General features: G+C 51.0%; 8 protein-coding genes across 8 annotated transcripts; 4 read left to right on the forward strand and 4 right to left on the reverse strand.

Annotated features, from left to right (window-relative positions):
• Window positions 1-139: 139 nt before the first annotated feature.
• Window positions 140-1,220, forward strand: LAESUDRAFT_662081 (mitochondrial import protein Pam17; the record flags this gene model as incomplete). The annotated part of the gene is made up of 6 exons (XM_040904972.1): window positions 140-433; window positions 556-645; window positions 704-752; window positions 812-982; window positions 1,068-1,102; window positions 1,155-1,220. The coding sequence occupies 6 exons, from the start codon at window positions 140-142 to the stop codon at window positions 1,218-1,220; spliced, it is 705 nt and encodes a 234-aa protein (XP_040760063.1).
• Window positions 1,221-1,627: 407 nt separating this feature from the next.
• LAESUDRAFT_730310 (uncharacterized protein) lies at window positions 1,628-3,355 on the forward strand. The gene is made up of 5 exons (XM_040909811.1): window positions 1,628-2,164; window positions 2,222-2,505; window positions 2,564-2,709; window positions 2,775-2,908; window positions 2,970-3,355. Exons 1-5 carry the CDS (start codon window positions 1,817-1,819, stop codon window positions 3,102-3,104), a joined length of 1,047 nt encoding a protein of 348 aa, XP_040760064.1. The 5' UTR covers window positions 1,628-1,816; the 3' UTR covers window positions 3,105-3,355.
• A 756-nt stretch (window positions 3,356-4,111) lies between these two features.
• On the reverse strand, window positions 4,112-5,010 carry LAESUDRAFT_716933 (uncharacterized protein; the record flags this gene model as incomplete). The annotated part of the gene is made up of 2 exons (XM_040907287.1): window positions 4,112-4,687; window positions 4,918-5,010. The coding sequence occupies 2 exons, from the start codon at window positions 5,008-5,010 to the stop codon at window positions 4,112-4,114; spliced, it is 669 nt and encodes a 222-aa protein (XP_040760065.1).
• An 852-nt stretch (window positions 5,011-5,862) lies between these two features.
• On the reverse strand, window positions 5,863-6,435 carry LAESUDRAFT_762894 (uncharacterized protein; the record flags this gene model as incomplete). The annotated part of the gene is made up of 1 exon (XM_040913164.1): window positions 5,863-6,435. The coding sequence occupies one exon, from the start codon at window positions 6,433-6,435 to the stop codon at window positions 5,863-5,865; it is 573 nt and encodes a 190-aa protein (XP_040760066.1).
• Window positions 6,436-6,462: 27 nt separating this feature from the next.
• Window positions 6,463-6,924, reverse strand: LAESUDRAFT_762895 (uncharacterized protein; the record flags this gene model as incomplete). The annotated part of the gene is made up of 1 exon (XM_040913165.1): window positions 6,463-6,924. The coding sequence occupies one exon, from the start codon at window positions 6,922-6,924 to the stop codon at window positions 6,463-6,465; it is 462 nt and encodes a 153-aa protein (XP_040760067.1).
• A 1,905-nt stretch (window positions 6,925-8,829) lies between these two features.
• On the reverse strand, window positions 8,830-9,993 carry LAESUDRAFT_792833 (uncharacterized protein; the record flags this gene model as incomplete). The annotated part of the gene is made up of 5 exons (XM_040913938.1): window positions 8,830-9,101; window positions 9,149-9,331; window positions 9,425-9,525; window positions 9,587-9,784; window positions 9,880-9,993. The coding sequence occupies 5 exons, from the start codon at window positions 9,991-9,993 to the stop codon at window positions 8,951-8,953; spliced, it is 747 nt and encodes a 248-aa protein (XP_040760068.1). The 3' UTR covers window positions 8,830-8,950.
• Window positions 9,994-10,146: 153 nt separating this feature from the next.
• LAESUDRAFT_762899 (uncharacterized protein) lies at window positions 10,147-10,948 on the forward strand (the record flags this gene model as incomplete). The annotated part of the gene is made up of 5 exons (XM_040913166.1): window positions 10,147-10,285; window positions 10,340-10,366; window positions 10,442-10,452; window positions 10,526-10,752; window positions 10,819-10,948. The coding sequence occupies 5 exons, from the start codon at window positions 10,147-10,149 to the stop codon at window positions 10,946-10,948; spliced, it is 534 nt and encodes a 177-aa protein (XP_040760069.1).
• Window positions 10,949-13,263: 2,315 nt separating this feature from the next.
• On the forward strand, window positions 13,264-17,033 carry LAESUDRAFT_762900 (uncharacterized protein; the record flags this gene model as incomplete). The annotated part of the gene is made up of 12 exons (XM_040913167.1): window positions 13,264-13,316; window positions 13,368-13,499; window positions 13,556-13,580; window positions 13,634-14,005; window positions 14,058-14,251; window positions 14,306-14,532; window positions 14,954-15,061; window positions 15,113-15,289; window positions 16,069-16,207; window positions 16,257-16,426; window positions 16,890-16,912; window positions 16,965-17,033. 12 exons carry the CDS (start codon window positions 13,264-13,266, stop codon window positions 17,031-17,033), a joined length of 1,689 nt encoding a protein of 562 aa, XP_040760070.1.
• Between the last annotated feature and the right edge of the window lie 895 nt (window positions 17,034-17,928).

A 17,928-nucleotide genomic window follows, 5' to 3' on the forward strand; every position in this document is an offset into this window, starting at 1 on the left:
GCATTGCGGGATAAGCCGGACGGAAAACGAATCTAGGCGAAGGTCATGCGAGCTGTGCAGGACTGGGTTCAAAAGTCTGGTGCGCCACTCACCGCATTCACATCGCGCAAGCTCGCGAACTTCGATCGTACACTTAACCATGGCCTCCATCTCAGGCCTCGCGCTGCTGAGCCCATTACAACCTCTGAGCCCATTACGACCTCTTTCGCGGTCATGTCAGGCGACTGCTAGGGTTTTACATGCATGTCCAGTACCTTGCGCACGCGTGCGTTTCAACTCGACGAAAGCACCTTCGAAGAACGCTACGGGCGCGGGGAGTGCGCCGGATGCGGCGACGACGAAAGGCACGGGGAAGGTGACGGAGCAAGAAAAGCAGACGTTACGTTGGGGAGACTACCTCAGGATTAGGAGGAAGAAGCGAAGATGGGAGACGGTGAGTCGGTGATTTGCTTGTTTGAAGCACTGATGCTAATAAAACGACGCGTGTACTTGCCATCTTCCTACTTCTCGATTGCGATGTCGACATAATCTGCATGTCTTTTTGCTTTCATGTAGGCTATGACAGTACCGATGACAATCGCAGGCTTCGCGGGCGGCATTGCGTATTTCGGGAACTTAGAGATGGACCCGACCAAGCCCATCTTCGTGCGTCACGTCCCTTTCCATGTTCCCTTCCACTTTCTCAAATCGTCTGAATGAATAGAACGTTGACCCTATGGTCGTGTATGGCTTTGCTACCCTCGGATGTGCAGGTACGCATCGATCCTCCGCTCGTTATCTCACTACATCACTGATCTACAACGGTCGTAAGGCTTTGGCTATCTCATGGGGCCCGTCATCGGCTCTTCGATATGGCGCATGACACACCGGCGGACGATGGCGCTCATCGAGGCGCGGGACCGCGAGTTCCACCAGCACATCGTGAAGAACAGAGTGGACCCTACGGCACAGAGTGCGACGAACCCTGTACCAGATTTCTACGGTACGTGTACAGCGACGAGCAATGCATCCTGCATGCATTGCTTGCCACTCAATGTTGTGTTGACGAAGCATTGTGTGCTTTCTAGGCGAAAAGATCGGCTCGTTGCATGATTATAGACAGGTACGTATACTTGTGATGTGATCAGGCCAACTTCGCGCTGACGTGGCTTCAGTGGTTGAGGGACCAGTTAAAGTACAAAAAGAAGGCGTACCTGCCAGAAGATCCCGAGTCGAAGTAGTAGTGGTTAGGCTGCCTCGCTCATTGTGCAAAAGTCCTCATCTCCATTGATGGGCGCGAAATGCAGATGTCGAAGAAGCATACCGCAAGAGTGCAGCATCTCAAACGATTGACTTGCGGTAGTCCGGTCGCTCCGATGTGCAAAAGGTTAGACCGATCATTCCCCCTGCAATTGCACTATTTCTGCTTTCATTCAGTTGGCCTGCATGGTAGTTTACAAGGTACTCTTATGCGGCTTAATGTGCCGTGCTACTCATTTCCTTCTTTTCACGAATTGCCACTCGGCTCGGACACGCGAGAGATTACACGCTATCGTTCAAACGTTCAAGCCTTGATTTGCAGGCATAACCGACAGCTTTGCGAATTTGTGAATCTGTCAAGGATAGCATACAATGATGTAGAATGCTAGATCTTAAAAAAATAGATTCTATGAACCGACCGACGGGAGGGCGTGACGTCACCGACGTAGGACGAAGGTGCGCCACCGACAAGGAGCGCGCACCGCGGCTGCTCAGTTGGTCTGCCAATATAAGCCTATCCTCAACCAACGGCTTCAACTAGATCTCTACCACCACCAGCACGACCTCCATCGTCACCATGTTCCGCCTCTCCCCCGCCCTTCATCGTTCCCCGCTCATCCTCAGGCGACAACTTTCCACCACGTCGCGCACGCCGACGCTGTTCCAGTTCAGGTTGAACAAACAGCAGCCGCTGCCCGTGTTCCCGCGTCCGATGCCGTGCTGCGCGCCCTCTGTGATCCTGCGAGGGCAGATCCTCGCGCGCGGGGCCGCGAGCACCGTCTCTGGACGACCGGGCTCACAGACTGCCGCCGAGGCCGCGCAGAACATCAAGGAGGAGGTTGGCAACTCGACTGCTGACCTTGCCAAAGTCATTGCGGGTGGGAACGTGTTCCAGGATGCGGTCAAGCCGACGCAGCAGACTTTCGTGAGTATCTCGCGTCTCGACATTTGAGGCTGCTTTTGATCTTGCAATCCCACGTAGCTTGGAATCACGGATGCCGTCGCGCGAGCTGTCCCCCGACCTTATATCGTGTTCGGTCTTGCTGGTGGTCTTCCGTACCTCGGTGCGACGGGCGCGACCATCTACCTTGCACGCCAGGCGGGCATTGCCACCACAGAATTGGTATCCAGCATTGACCCCGGCGTCGCTATCACCATGCTCGACCATGCGCTCAACATCCAGACCACGTACGGTGCAGTCTTGCTCTCCTTCCTTGGCGCGCTCCACTGGGGCTTCGAGTTCGCTGGCTATGGAGGCCACAAAGGGTACGCTTCGCTCTCCGTGCGTAACATAGGAACAACTGACCTGATGTTGGCGCGTTAGGTACTCCCGCCTAATGCTCGGAGCTGCTCCAGTGGTGTTCGGCTGGTCCACTCTTGCTTTAATGCCCATGAATGCGCTCATTGCGCAATGGATTGGCTTCACCGCCCTGTGGTGGGCGGACTTGAGAGCTACAAATGCCGGCTGGAGTGAGTATACTGTTCCGCATGCCGTGGGAGAAGACCATGTACACGCTGAACATTTCGATTTGCAGCACCGGCTTGGTACTCGCAGTACCGCTTTTATCTGTCGATCCTTGTCGGCACTTGCATCATCGGATCGCTCGCTGCGACGAGCTATTGGGGGCCCGTGGGTGGCCATGGGCTGGTCAGTCACGACTTGAACATGGTGCGTACTCCCCAATGTATCTGCTCGAAGCGCCTCGCTCATGAAGCTTACTTCAATGCAGATCCGCGCTGAGCGCGAGCAGAAGCAGCCCGAGCGCGAGGGCTTCGTCGGCGGTGATGTTGAGGCGTTGCCTGCACCGGAGAATGGAGACTCGTACGTCGTCATCAAGAAGAAGAGCAACAGCACCAGTGGATGAATTGTCCGCAACGGAGAAATTGCTGCGAACTCAGCTGAGGATGGATGGATACATCGCTCAACGAGAAGCGGACTTTAAGCCAGGATGGTGTATTGTATTTTGTATCGGCATTTTCCTTCTCTTTACAAGTAGTGTATCTTTGTGAGAATCCAGATCGCGCAGATGTACGATAGCGCTTCAAGTCGTCTAGAGTTAGAGAGCGGAAACAGAACGAATGAAATGTAGAGGTTCTCGTCGAGTTCATGGCTTAGTGCAGAGGTAGATGGTCGCGGGAAGTTCCGATCATATATACGGCGCTTAGATCCGATCAGTACGAGTTGGTGGCCACGCACACCGGGTTGCCTTAAGTTGTCTGCCTCCCTGAACCTTTCCATGTGCTATCTGCTATCATTCTGTCACTGGTATACCAGGATTTGACTAATTCACATGTACAGATGCATAGTTCTCTTTTATGACTTCCCTGATTGCAGTTAAACGTCTCTGAAGAGCTTACCCTTCATTCAAGTTACCGTCTGATCACTTCCGACAAATTCTCGCGAACGGCACTACAACTATCGTCATGGATAACTCACCGTCAGACATAACCTCTCTATGACTGTGCTTTGCCTCGAGTTTGCATGATCATCCTTCGGAGAGGGCAGAGGAGGCGATAGTGATGAGTTTTCTCCTTCGCAACGTTCATCGCAGCGCGGGCTATCCTTCACGCTGATCGATCTGCCCTACAAGAGGGGGATAGTGAGCACACCCAACCAGTTGCCTTTTTTGGAAGAGTCACGATAAGATAAGATGGCACTGTTTTTGGAAGAGTGGCGATAAGATAATGCCCGTATATAGGCGCGCGCATGTCCCTGCTCGCGCGCTAAGTCCCTCGTCTCACTGTCGTTCGCTCTCGTCGTTGTCGCTCTCGTCGTCATTGTCCCCGTCACTGTGCTCATGATGTAGACTACACTGTTCATAGCATTGAATATATTTATTCAGTGCAATACTAGTGTATGATGTAAAATATACTAATGTGGTGCGTGTGAATCTTTTCGTCTTTGAGTTTTCTCTGGAGATGCACCAAGGAGGGAGTCAGTCCCTGCTCGTCGCTTGCATTGCGTTGGCAGCGGCGTCTTTGGTCGATCTTGCAGCATGGAATCCAGAGCACCTGGGGTTGCTACTTGCAGAGAATCGATGCGATGATCATGGCTGATCAACAATCTTGATAGCTGACGAGTGAGCATGAGAAGCTTGTCTTGGAATCCAGCCGCGCGTTCCACATCTTCTGTTCTAATAAGTGCTGGAACATTGCTGAGATACTGGCTTAGCTCTTGCATCTTGGGGGCTGCTCTTTCAAGCTCGAAGAAAACGCGTGCGACGGCCTGCTGATCGACACCGGCACTTGCGATGTGTCGCCGGTTAGGGAGTGTGAAGCTAAGGTCGTCTTCGTCTTGTGAATCAGATGCATCCGTCGCTATGCTTTCATCATCGCTACTAGTCCCCGGGCCACCATTCCTTGTAGAGCTTTCCAATGGAGAGTGCTCGTCCTCGCTGTTGTCACCTCCATTTTTGTCTGGTTCCAGCAACTCACACAAGTCCTCTGTCTGGCAGATTGTACAGGCGTGAGTGTCATAACGATAGATCACGTAGCTGAAATTGCAGCCAAGACACTGTTATATCAATTCCTGTGAATAGAGCATGGCTACAATTCATCGCATTGATTTATCAAGGAGTGCTACAATGAAGCACTTTCGAAAATTACGCACCACTACAATATATCATACTGATGCATCGCAAATGCTCTAATAAATCATTTCATTGCCTCGCAGCGAACCTGATGCATCGCTGTAGCCGGTAAAGCATTATATGATGCATCACGGGACACTGTAAAGCACATTACCGTATGGACCCGGGTATTTTGATACATCATGTTGTATTGATGTTTTGATCGGCTGAAATCGTGTTCCGGTGAACGGAGAGTCCGAGCATTGCGCATCACCTCTGAAAGAGGGTGCTGCGCTCGAGCTTCTGTCGATCACCTTCACAAAAAAATGATGGCGCATCATCCACCCTTTCGGATTGATGCCCGGGGCCACACAGTTTGTATTAATAACCCTTCAGCCGCCTAAAGCGAGTACTATCCTTGTTTTTCACAAGTGTGCCATGATTTCATTTCCACAATACTATGTCGGCCAGTTGATATTCAGATCGCTATGGTAAGTAAATACTATATCGCTTTTGTGTAGGAATAAATCGTAGCAATAGCGACGGTGTGCGGGAAGCTCGACAGCCTCGACTTAGGTGATGCTGTGGCCCACAAGAGGCCAAGCGCCCGCATGCACCCAAAAGCGCCCAAGCGGGGTATCCATCCATTGCCAAGTCAGACTTCACATTTTTTATGGTGCCGTTCGAAATTGTACTGTAAAGATATATCTCATTTACTACATAACCATTACTGGTGACTACACTGATTTTCTGAACAAGCCGGATGTGCAAGAAATGATGCTACGAGAACGCTAATCGACGACAATAACTACCAAGAATGACCAAGAACACATGGGCCAAGCGCCCTGATACACGGACATTGCACCACGAACGAGAGCTCATCAAGATAGAACAGATTTATGAAGAATATGTGCTTCATTTCAAGAAGATTGGAAGAAATACTTATGAGAGTACTCACACGCGCATACAGTCCCAGCCCGAATCAGTCCACATACTACACCCTCGCCTTCTTATTCCTCCCACCTCTGCGCTGAGTAGCTTGAATTGTAGCTTGTCATTTTTGCCCAACTTCAGCTGGTCCATTCTCCTTCGTGCGCTGGTTTTTTTCTTTCTCTGCTCGCTTAGCTCCGCTCGCAGGCAACTCCCACTGCTCCCAAAGTGGCGTGGCATCTGGTCGCGCTGGCTTCTTCATCTGACGTTTCGGGCAGCTGGAAGCATCAGAGTCAGCATTGGGCTGTTTGGCAGGCATATGAGGAGGCACTGCAGGGATAGCGGCATCAACTCGCTGCTCGTGTGACACCTGTGCAGCAGGTGTAGTCGTGCCCAGGCCGGTGGCAGTGCCTGCCTGAGAGTCCGAGGTGGAAGATGGAGACATAGCAGCTGAACTCATTGGTGCCAATAAGGATGAGAGGGACGACGGCAGATTCAGGGGAAAGGAAGAGGTACTGGGGGCTTCAGACATGCTCGATGCGGTTGGTGCCTGTATGACCAATGCATTGTTGATCTCTGAGGTTGCGGCGATCAGCGATGGAAACAAGGGCGCATTCAGAATATCGGTGTGTGAGAAGTTCGTGAAATCAAAGTTGATGTCATACGCATTATTGAGGCCCATATTCGTCATCTCCATAAGCGTGCCATTGTGATCGGCCAAGGTTCACGGTGCCTCGAACCGTTGATTCCAGCAGCGCACATCATACCCTTGAGGATGAGCATGTGGCAGGCCTTGCTGCATTGCTGTGGAAGCGAAAAACATTAGTTCAGGAACAGAGTAGGCGGTGGTCGGTGCAGCTGTGGACATCGTGATGGACAGGCGAGAGGGCATGATCTCGTCGAGACCTAGTGCATTGGATGCCGGTGGAGGGGCGTTGAACTGAGCAATAGAAGGACCCGAATTGGAACACCCTACTAAGGATGTCGTATGGTCTGACCCTTGCATTGGCCAAAATGAAGTCGCAGGGCCCACGTCAGTGGCAGTCTCATTGCCTGACTGCTCCAAGGCTGTAGGCTCCTCGACCCGAGCTAAGCCATCGTTAGTCACTGACTCGTGGATGCCATCTTCATCTGATATTAGGGTGGTGTCTGCGTCGGCGTCCGTGTCGTCCAGGTCAAGTTCCATGCCATCCAATACCTGCTGTAGGTCATCCGTGTCGAGCTGAGAGAGGTGATCGTCGTCAAGTTCACTCTGGGCCAATACTACTACTCATGCCTCTTGAACCACAACCACCACCATCTCTGCCGGTGCCTGCGGCGCCCGCCGTGCCCCCACCTTATGTTTCTGTTATCACCCTCTATCATGCACTCCACCGTGCTGTCAACTTCTGCAGGATCTCCAAGTCACCCGCTGGTAACATGGTGAGCCAGTTGGAACTCGCCGTGAAGGTCCTCGACGAAGTGTCAGGCTGGTTCGCCAGCCTCAACCCTGCCGACCCTCTCCTGGCATCCGTACCGGCTAATGCGGCCCTCTACGACACTCTGGCATCTCGACTTCGGACCCCCTCCACCGAACCAGCCCCTCCGCCTGCAGTCGACGATGTCGCCACTGCCATACTTGCCCTTTGCAATGACCTGGGAACCCAGCTCACTGCCCTCGAAGCGCACGTGAGTCAGGGCACTGCTGCGCCGGCTCATGCCGGTCACACTCTGGTCCCACCTCAGGCAAAGGCCGGCCGTACCCAGTCTTATGCGACGGCAGTCATCTCTTCACACCAGGCTGATCCCGCACGTGCGCCGAACCCTCCATCCTGCCCCAAGGCTCCTGAGCCCAAGCATGCACTGCTGCCTAAGCGTGCTCCTGCACCTGTGCGGTATGTGGTTTGATGGTCGGGCAAAATGCCCGAACGCCTCGTCTCGACCCCTCCTGCTGTCATGCTGAACGACGTTAACCGGGCCCTAGCACTGATCCCGACCGCAGAGGGCCTCACCGCCCTAGCTGCCTACCCCAGCACTGCCGGCAACCTCGTCCTCGTCTTTCCGCCTGCCACCTCGCACACCTGCATCGACGCCCACCTCCCGACCATTCACCTTGCCTTGGGGATCGGAGCTGACCAAACTATCGCCAGGGATAGTAAATGGTCACGTGTCCTCCTCGGCAACGTGTACACCAGGACCTCCCCCGGTGCCGAGGTCCACTCTCCCTCTGCCTTGTCGGAGGAGCTCCTCAAGAACCCGGCCATCAAGCGCCTCACCATCACCCAACCTCCGCGCTGGGCACGTCAACCTGAACTCATCGACGGTGCCCGCTCGTCCGTCGTACTCGGCTTCAAGGACCCAGATGGCACTGCTCTGGCCACCATCCTCTGCACCCCCCTCTTCGCTTTTGGCGCACCCATCACTACATCACGATGGCACGAGAAGCTGCGTCTCCGACAGTGCACGAGGTGTTGGGCATATGGCCACCTCTCCCAAGGGTGTACCAGACCGTTCCGCTGCCGTGTGTGTGCCGGCCATCATCATGAAGACTCGCATCATTCTCGATGCACCTCTTGTGCGAAGGAGAATCGCGCTGCCTCTGATCTTTGCCCGCACTCGCAGTGCATCAACTGTCGTGGTCTCCACCACACGGACTCGATCCAGTGCCCAAAGCGGGCCGAGTACCGACCCCCTGCTGCCCTCAACACTGACCTACTCGGTGCAGGCACGATCAGCTCTCCTACCGCTGGCCCATCTTCGAAGGCGCATGATGGTGATGTGGACATTGTCATGTAGTTGTTTACCTGAGCGACCGGTTTGCTTTCGCATTTACTGCCTCCCCTATGTCACCTTCACACTTGATGGCGACTTGCTCTTAGTTACAATGTTCCGTGTATCTTCGGGTCACCAGGCCGCACATAGCGCGGGGTATAAATAAATGTACAAAAAAAAAAAAAAAAAGTTCACTCTGGGCATCCTCGTCCTCATCCCGATCCTCAGCTGACGCTTGCAACGTGAACCTTGCTCGAACGTCAGCAGCTACATGTAATCAGCTTTTCACATCAGAACCTTCGATTGCATGTGGACATGTACTTACGATACACTACATTGAGGAATTCGATATATGGTTTGATAACCTGATTCTTGAAGTTTGGTTGGACATCTCCGAAATGGTGGCCAACAGACGTCTTCCCGTGATGGTAACTGGACATGATGCATCAGCGTGCAATTCATCAATCAAGATAATCAACATATGAAAAGGTCCTGATATCGCCATCTTCCTCGGGGCAAGGTCCACCACCAAAGAGGCTGAAGGACCATCCAGTCTTCTGTGCGAGCTCTCCAAGAATCTTCCTCACTATGGATGGAAGAAATTCGAGCATCCTGGATATGAGGATTAGAAGTGAGATAGAGAATAGTACAGAACGTACTGTTGCTGTGCTGCAGGCGTGGGCGTAGCCCCCAATCCTTCACCATCCTCATCGCGAACATCTATCTGCGCTTCAAATTCGGCTTGAACCTCCGCTTTGATGGTCTCATCTTCTGCGGCAAACGCTTTCTCTGTCAGAGACTTGATGACAGCGAGCGTCTGCTTTGGCCCCAGTGACTGCTCTCTGATGGCCATCTTGACAGCGGCTCAGACCTTCGTGTCATAGTACTTCTGAGAATAGATTTCAATAAGCTTGAGTCAGCGTCGACCAATGGACTTCGTTGTGCCACTGAGGTCCATGTCAAAGTGGCCAGGAAGTTTCGTCCCATCGTGACGCCGAGCCTTAGCAGATCTGTTCCGAAACCATGAGCGTAGTTGCTGTATGCAATGTGTGCATGTCAGCTGAGGTAAATGTTTGAATATAGATCACGGTGCGTACGATTTTGCGATGCTGAATTGCCGTGCCGTGCTGTGCCTTCTGTTCACTAGTCAAATCTGTGATCTCACCAAATAGCTTCTTGCGCTCTGAGAAGAGTTGGAACCACTCATGATCCAGCTCGACCCAGAACTTTCGCAGACTTCTGGCCTTCTGATTCTTGAGATAGCCGCTATATTTCTTCTCAAGGAAGTCGCATTCCTCATTTGTTGTTTAGCGTCGAGCAGGCATATTGTCGAATCTAAAAAGGAGAGACATGTGAGCATGAGCAAGCCTGAAGGAAAGGGCAATGATACATTACGAATGTGCCACGATGCATCGCCATGCTGTAGCTGTGCTTTTAACTTTGCATGCTCAAGCGAATCAAAGGACGTTGCGAACAATGGCGATGACGTCCGAACAGTGGCCATCAATGTACAGAGCGTACATGAGGCATGAGCCAATTAATAAATCGTGCTCATGAGTGGCCTGATATGCTTTTAAACGAGGGCATCTGGATGAGGATTTCAGGAGCGCACCATAGATTCCATCCTCCCTGTATCCTCTCTCTCCTTCTTCCAGCAATGTTGAAGTCCACTGGTAACTGCAACGGCAAGGATCATGCTGAGCCAGAGGGTTCGAAGCATGAGAGTAATGAAGAGAATATGTTCTCATTGGAGATGATGGTGGCGGCACTGCGTCTGGTTGCTGAACAGTGCGCTAGTGAGTTCATTCCTTTTGCGATGACCATGAGCAATACTCATACTTGAAATGCAGCTGAACGCAGCAAGCGCCACCAGCAAGGTGAGTCACTAAAAGCGTCACCTCTGGGGAGGCCCTTCCTTCAGACCTAAGTCTAGCATCCTGCTTCTCTTTCAGAGCAGGAGGATGTCAGCAGTAACCCCACATTTTCAGCACTCCGTGACCGATCCCCCAGCATCAACATGGTCTCTTCTATCACAGCGACCTCCACCACATGTGATGCTTCTGGTCCTGGTCTCCGTGGAGTTGAGCAGCAGCAGCCCACATGCACATGAGGCTGAATACGCTGGCTTCCACTATTCTGATGCCGAGGAGAGGCCTGAGCGCATTCGTGATGAGGCCGGGCCCGTAGTGACTGTAGAGCAGCCGCCTTCGACGCGCTGGTACTGTATTGTCCGTGGCCATGCAGTCAGAGTGTTTGCCAGATGGTAAGTGATTCTCACTGTGCTATGTGGTTGTCTTTGACTTACATCGTAAGTTGTAATGTATACCAGGCCGAACACATCTCCTCTTGTCACCAACATGCCGGGATCCCTCTTCCAGAGATACCCTACCTTCAATGCTGCCCTCAGTGCCTTCATGGAGGCTTCTACAAATGGCCATGTTGCCGTCATCTTCGTCTGAGTCCCCTGAAGGTGGAATACTGCAATCGTGAATCGTCAGGGATGTAATGAATAGATCTGCTTGCCTGTCATGTTCTTGTGCTCCTGGCTGCTCTCCACTATGTTGCTCGCATATCCTGTCACTATAATTCTTGTGTTCTCCCAGATATGTACCCTGTTGACTGTGCTGCGTATATATATGTCAGTTTCTTGACAGTTGCGACACTCGTTCACACGCAACTCGTTCCCTACCTGTCAGACATCGAAGTCGCATGATCAGTGCTTCCTATGGTATTTGTAACTCACCCAAGCTTGCCATGGGGCATCGTGCAAAGCATCAGACTGTTGGTGAAAAGCTCGCGGCAAAGCGAGAGCGACAAAAGAAATATACGCAGTCAGCCAGGTAGGCATAGCAGAATCTGTGGTGACGAACTCACAAAAATGAATGCCCATTGTCAGGGGCCATGCAAGACGTGCAACGCAGAACAAGAATGCATATACTGCTCGTACCGGATCATCTCCCAGCCCATTCCACCACAGCATCCTTGGACTACCATCTGAGCTAATCACCATGGCACGCCATCCATTCCATCTGGGCAGTACTTCTGAAGAACCATATGACCTGGGCATATGGGCACAGCCGTTCGCTCCACAAGTCCCAGATGAGTTACGGACGATTCCGAAGCTAAACGAGCTGTTTGAGAAACCCCAACATGATGAGGACGAATTGGCATCAGGTCTTCATGTGGCACAGTTCCAACACTTCATAGAGACAGGATGGTGGAGGTTAGAATGATGGTCAGAGGACAGCGACGAGCAAGCATTGTTGGCAGAGATAAACAGTGAGATTGACTAAAGGCTGGAGGCATGGCAGCATACAGCATGCAATGACGATCCACATGGTAACGCACTAGCAGATGTCGCCCGTACCATCGGCTTAGAGTGGGGTGCAAAGATGATATGCTGCTTGAAGGTGGAGCAGCAGATTGGGACAGCGGGGTCAAGGGAGATGAACAGAGCATGGAGAGCAGGTGAACTTCCGTGGCAATGTATGAATGCACGTCGGTAGATCTGACAGAATAATTGCTGGACTGAGACATGTCAGAGTGAGTGATCAATGTCGCAAGGACAGCAGACAACATGTGATAAGTATTAGACTGAGCGTACAGTGAAAGCAGTTAAGTCGCGTAACGCCTACTGGCGCTATACCGAATGTAACTGAAATATACTGTCCTTTTGTGCAATTCTCAATCACTTTGTGCCGCAGTGCAAATCACACAGTGCTAGTGCTTCTGATAGACTATTCTACACTGTTTATTACCTATATCATGGTTTTCTACGGTGTGCTGACTGAAAACCAAACTGGTCACCGATTTCAGTATGGTTAATATCATGATGCTGATTGGCTTGACGCGAGACGCGTCGAGCACATGCTTCCTTTCCCATCATGCTCGTGACGTGTCAGGACAGGATTCTGATTGGATGCAAGATGCACCAAGCACTTTTTCCTGACGTGTCAATAATCTGATTGGCTGGATGCGTGACGCATCATGCACGCGCTTTTTTCCTGACGCGTTAAATCAAAATTTTGATAGGCTAGACGCGTCGCGCGTCAAGCACGTGCTTTCTTCATGGTGCATCATCCAATCTGATTGGCTGGACACACGACGCGTGGAGCACATGCTCACTTTTCTTGAATGTGAGCGCATTCTTGACAGTTTTTGACGCTTGCAGGATCATTTCCTCAGCATCGGAGAGAAGGTGGCCCACATGCCTCTGGCATGTTTGCTCATGTGGAGTAATAAGGGACTCATCGGGTGTGTCGGCCTTTTTTTCCCTATATCATCATCAATCTAAATACCCTTCAATGCTCGTAGAGTCATACCATGCCCTTGAGGTGTGCAAACCTTTCAATCTGCACATAAAAGGTTCATGTGGCTTTATCTTACAGTCAGCCCATTTGGATTTTGATGATCAGGATTTGAACAGCTTTTCACCGCATTAGAGACCTCCTCACGAATATGTCTGCATCAAAGCGGCGACGTCGTCGATGTGACCGTGACTTTCAGTTCCATGACGAATCAGAGAATGAAGATTGAGTCTCGCAATCTCGACTGCCTCCTCATGCTCTCAATAGACACACAGATTTGTACACCCGCGATCACGGACTTTCATCCCGGACTTCATTTATTGCGACAACGGCTTCCAAAACAAGTACATCTCTGACCAACGATGATGATACAGCTACATCATCTCTACCTGAAGCAGAAAGCATCTTGATTCATGATTCTACATGGGACAATTCTGGTCTAGCCGATATCAACATCGATTACATTCATGAGCTTCCGGAGATGGACGAACACTCGAAACAGCGACGACGTACTGCAGGTGTGAGTATCAAATCTCATTTCTGTCTGAATGTGCTGACAATAGTCTATTAGGATCATCCCCTCCATGAATGGATACCTCATCATGATGAATGGCTTGCAGAGCTCTTGCGCCATAAAGGCCATTGTGGATATACAGAGGAGAAATGTCAACGCTGTCAAGCCGCCACAGCCGAGATCCGTTGTGTCAACTGCGATGATCTCGCACTTTATTGTCAAGAATGCATTGTCATGATGCACAGGCAGAGCCCATACCACCATTTGAAGGTAAGCCCATCGCAACTATTCCATCATGCAATCACTGATGTTACGGCTCACAGGTATGGGCACAAACACATTTCCGGTGCAAGACTCTCAAGGACGCTGGCCTCCGCATTCAGGTCGGACACCCATCGGGCATACGCTGCTGCAATCCTGAGCGAGCCTGGGGAGATGACTTCATAGTAATGGATATATCTGGCATCCATACCGTCGGCCTCAATTTCTGCAACTGCAAAATGGCTCAACCCCACGACATTCAGCTCCTGCACGTGCAGTTATTTCCTGCCACAAGCAACAACCCAAAGACAGCTGCAACCTTCCGGCTGCTCGAGCACTTCCACCTCCTTTCAATGCAGGCAAACATCTCTGGTTTCCAATTCTATTCCATGCTTGAGCGACGCACCGATAATACAGGCCTGCACACACCCAAGGTGTGACCTTCCTAGCTTTTGTATAACATGCTGAACTCACGTTGCAGGGCAGGATCGGTACCCTGAGCTGATGCAAATGATGCGTCAGTGGCGACACCTCAAGATGCTGAAGCGCTTTGGCTGTGGCCATGATCCAAGTGGAGTGTCAGGGACTACGCCCAGCAGTTGTGTCGTCGAATGTCCGGCGTGCCCTCACCCTGACAAGAACCTCCCTGATGATTGGAAGGAAGCTCTGCCCGAGCACAGGTATGTGCTTTCATTGGCTTCTTAATCATGCCTCAATGATAATACATGTGAAAGGTGGCTCTATCGGCTATTCCTCGGCATGGACGCAAACTTCCGGCTCAAGAGGAAGAATGTCTCATCTGATGCTGCTGACCCGGGACTCAATACAGGGATTGCCTTCTTTGTTGAGGAGAAGCAATATAAGGCGCATATCAAGACGTATGGCAAGGTCATCAAGGAGGACACTAGTACATGTAACAACCATGATGCGGTGAAGCTCACCAATTTGAAGGGTTCTCAAGGTATGGCGGTGAGTGGAGTGGGGACAGTGGAATGTTCTCGCCATGATATGAAGTGGCCGTGTTCTGTCAGAGACCTGCAGAAGGGAGAGCAGTGCATTTCCCATGTGAACTTAAAGCCCGTTGCATGTTTGACTAGTATTTCTCAGGTACATCAACATGGATTATCTTTTTTGGAACAGCATACAGCAGAACACCCCCATCTCCATTGTGGTGTCATATGACATCGCATGTCAGTGGTCGACCCACTGTTGGGAACGCATGGCATTGTATGAACACCATTTCAACAGACGCACTATCACCTTCCTCATTCCGAAATTCCATCTATCCGCACATCAAGAATCGTGTCACCTTCGGTACTCATTCAATATCACACCACAAGTCGGATGCACAGACAGCGAAGCTGTGGAATGAGGCTGGGCAGCTGTCAACCCTTTCACTTCCAGCACCAAGGAGATGGGTCCTGGTTCTCGTCGAGACTTGCTGGATGACATCTTTGGTACCTACAATTGGAACAAGATTACTCGCATTGGTGCATTGTGGTAAGATTCATGTAATAGACATCATCTAATCCATTGAACAGCAGAATCCATGCTCACAAAGATCAAAAACGCGATTGAAGAGCGCAGCACCCACGTTGCTGCCTTCAAGGAGCTTTCTGCGGCTCTTCATACAGAGCACGTAGCAGAGTGGACTGTGGCCATCACCGCATGGGAGAGGAATCCATCCAAGCCAAATCCTTTCCAGATTACGCAAAGCGGTGAGTACAATAAATCATTTCGATGACTTCTACCGACATATTCAATACTGATGGCTATCACAAACTTAGGACGCAGAGCGCCGACTAAGCCTATGACCTTATAATCAAACACTTACTGACTGTTGTTGAAGTAAGGATGGACACAAAGATGATCAAGGTAAAGCAGCGCCTTGCAAGTGGGTGCTGGTGACACTATATGGATAGGCATAGCAGAGATGAGAATAAGTCTGGGGGACTTATGCGTCTCAGAGCTCTGGCTTATATACATGAGCGGAGGGACCCTTAGTACCCTGATACCCCAGAACTGCTAGCTAACAGACATTGTCTGATTGGTTACCACTACCTGTCAGACTACGTGTGTCATGCATGCCGAACCTCTGAACTACTTAGTAAGACCATGGGAATGGTATTGCCTGTAATGGCTACATCTCCGGTGGCATGGTATCTATCTACCTCATGTATGTGAACTAATATCCCCTTAAGGACATATCTCTGGTGACGTGTGTCTCCTTCGTTGGATTCTTCCGGAGTCCGACCATTGCTTCTAAGTGGGATGATATTACTGTATAAGTTAGGCTTACCTAATACCAGCGCTACTTGTCACATGTGTGGATATCACGTGATGTGTCACGTGACTAGACTTGGACCTTCGGGGTGCGTACTTCACATACCGGTTTGTTCCTTTTTGGACAGCCTAGCGCTGACGTCAAGTGATGTCTTGGTCACGTGCAGAGGTGAAAACGTGAAAATCTGTGACAATGGCTCATTTATCTCTAAAGCCATCACTCAGGCGAGCGTACGTCTCCAATTAGCAGAGAAGGATGCGGCGCATCTTCGGGATGGTGAGGTTACCACGGTTCATGACATGATTTCACCGAGCATGATGATCACGAGTGGCATAGAGTTGGAAGAAATTCAGTGAGTTTGCCCATATTCCTCGGTGTGCTTGCTAATGGCATATTCACAGGCGTCGATTGCACGAAGACACAGATGAATTAGGCTCACACTCCACTGACCTCCAGTGTGCAAAGGTGCTCGAGCGTTGGAATACACTCCAACGTCGCTATGAAGCATGGTCAGAGGTTCAGCAGCTGTATATGCCAGCAGTTGCAATCTTGCGTTCACAGGACTCCGACAGTATGTTGAACATTGTGCCTCATGCGACATTGTTCCTGCCATCAGAAGTCCTTGATAGAGTGCGATGCGACCCTTTGCTGGTGGATTGCAAATACCGTCTGAGGTGGGCACAAGCGCACGATGCACTAGAAAGCTTACGTCGACACCTCCATTTGTGAACCCACCTCTACCACATCAAGGATAGGTTCGTACGTGGTCAACGTCCCAACACGCGTGCATGAGGAATCATCGATAACATTTAAAGAAAGGTCAACACGGATGTCAAGCATTACCGAAAGGCTCGTGGTGCAGTGGAAATTCTTAGCACAGTCGTTGGGGATCAGACATGGCAGTGCGAGCTGCGTCAGCTTGATGACGTAGATATCAGAGGCATGTCTGAAGGTCTTTTCATGGAGACCGAGGGCCACTGCACTCTGTCGTGGATTTGGCAGATTCCTGGTGTTGGCCCTGTTGATAGCAGCAGCGAGGATCAGGGAGTTCAAGAAGGTGAGTAGAATGTTTTACCCAATGTGCTGTGCTGTGCTGATCGCTGCTATAGCACTATGTGTCGAATGGTGCAGAACACGGGCACGGGCCCATCATTGGTCTGAAGAATGTCAATTACTGAAAGAAGAAATGTGGCGTGTTGTGCAGTATCACAACTACCAAGCTGGATGGTGGCTGAGCCTCATAGGGAGAAAGCCTGCCAGCTCGGATGAGAACCAGGAAAGAATGACCGCATATGCATTTCGTCAAGCAGAGCTACGCACGTTGATGGGAAAGTTCTGTGAGAATTCATGGAGGCGAGTTGATGAACAGCTGAAGTCGAGTGTAGTACTACGTACTGCTGATGATGCAGAAGAACCGCACCTCTAATATGTCATGACATGACATTTCTGCAGTTGTATATTATTACATGTATATGTACATCTCCTGACAATCGACAAGTTGTGGCAGGACTGTTACAACATATGGCCGATTGTGAGCATCGTCACCGTTGCATGGCGCAGAGGAGGCAGAAGAACTATGAAGAGGAGGATGCATCAAGCCTCTCATTCTCAATGGATCACTCCCGCTGCACGGCGCAGACATGGCGGGAATAATCATGAGAAGGATGATGCATCATCCTCACTGCATGATGCAGACATGGCAGGAAGAACCGTGAGGAGGAGGATGCATCATCCTTACTGCACGATGCAGATGCGGTGGAAATAACCATGAGGAGGATGATGCATCGAGCCTCAGGTTCTCGATGCATCACTCTCGCTGCAAGGCGCGGACACAGCAGGAATAATTGTGAGCATGATGCATCGAGAACCTGAGGCTCAATGCATCACTGTCACTGCAAGGCGTGGACACGGCGGGAATAATCGCGAGCATGATGCATCGAGCCTCAGGTTCTCGATGCATCACTCTCGCTGCAAGGCGCGGACGCGGCGGGAATAATCGCGAGAAATGATGCATCGAGAACTCGAGGCTCAATGCATTACTGTCGCTGCAAGGCGTGGACACGGTGGGAATAA

This window comes from Laetiporus sulphureus, assembly GCF_001632365.1.
Source record: "Laetiporus sulphureus 93-53 unplaced genomic scaffold LAESUscaffold_49, whole genome shotgun sequence".
In the NCBI taxonomy this organism is placed as follows: domain Eukaryota; kingdom Fungi; phylum Basidiomycota; class Agaricomycetes; order Polyporales; family Laetiporaceae; genus Laetiporus; species Laetiporus sulphureus.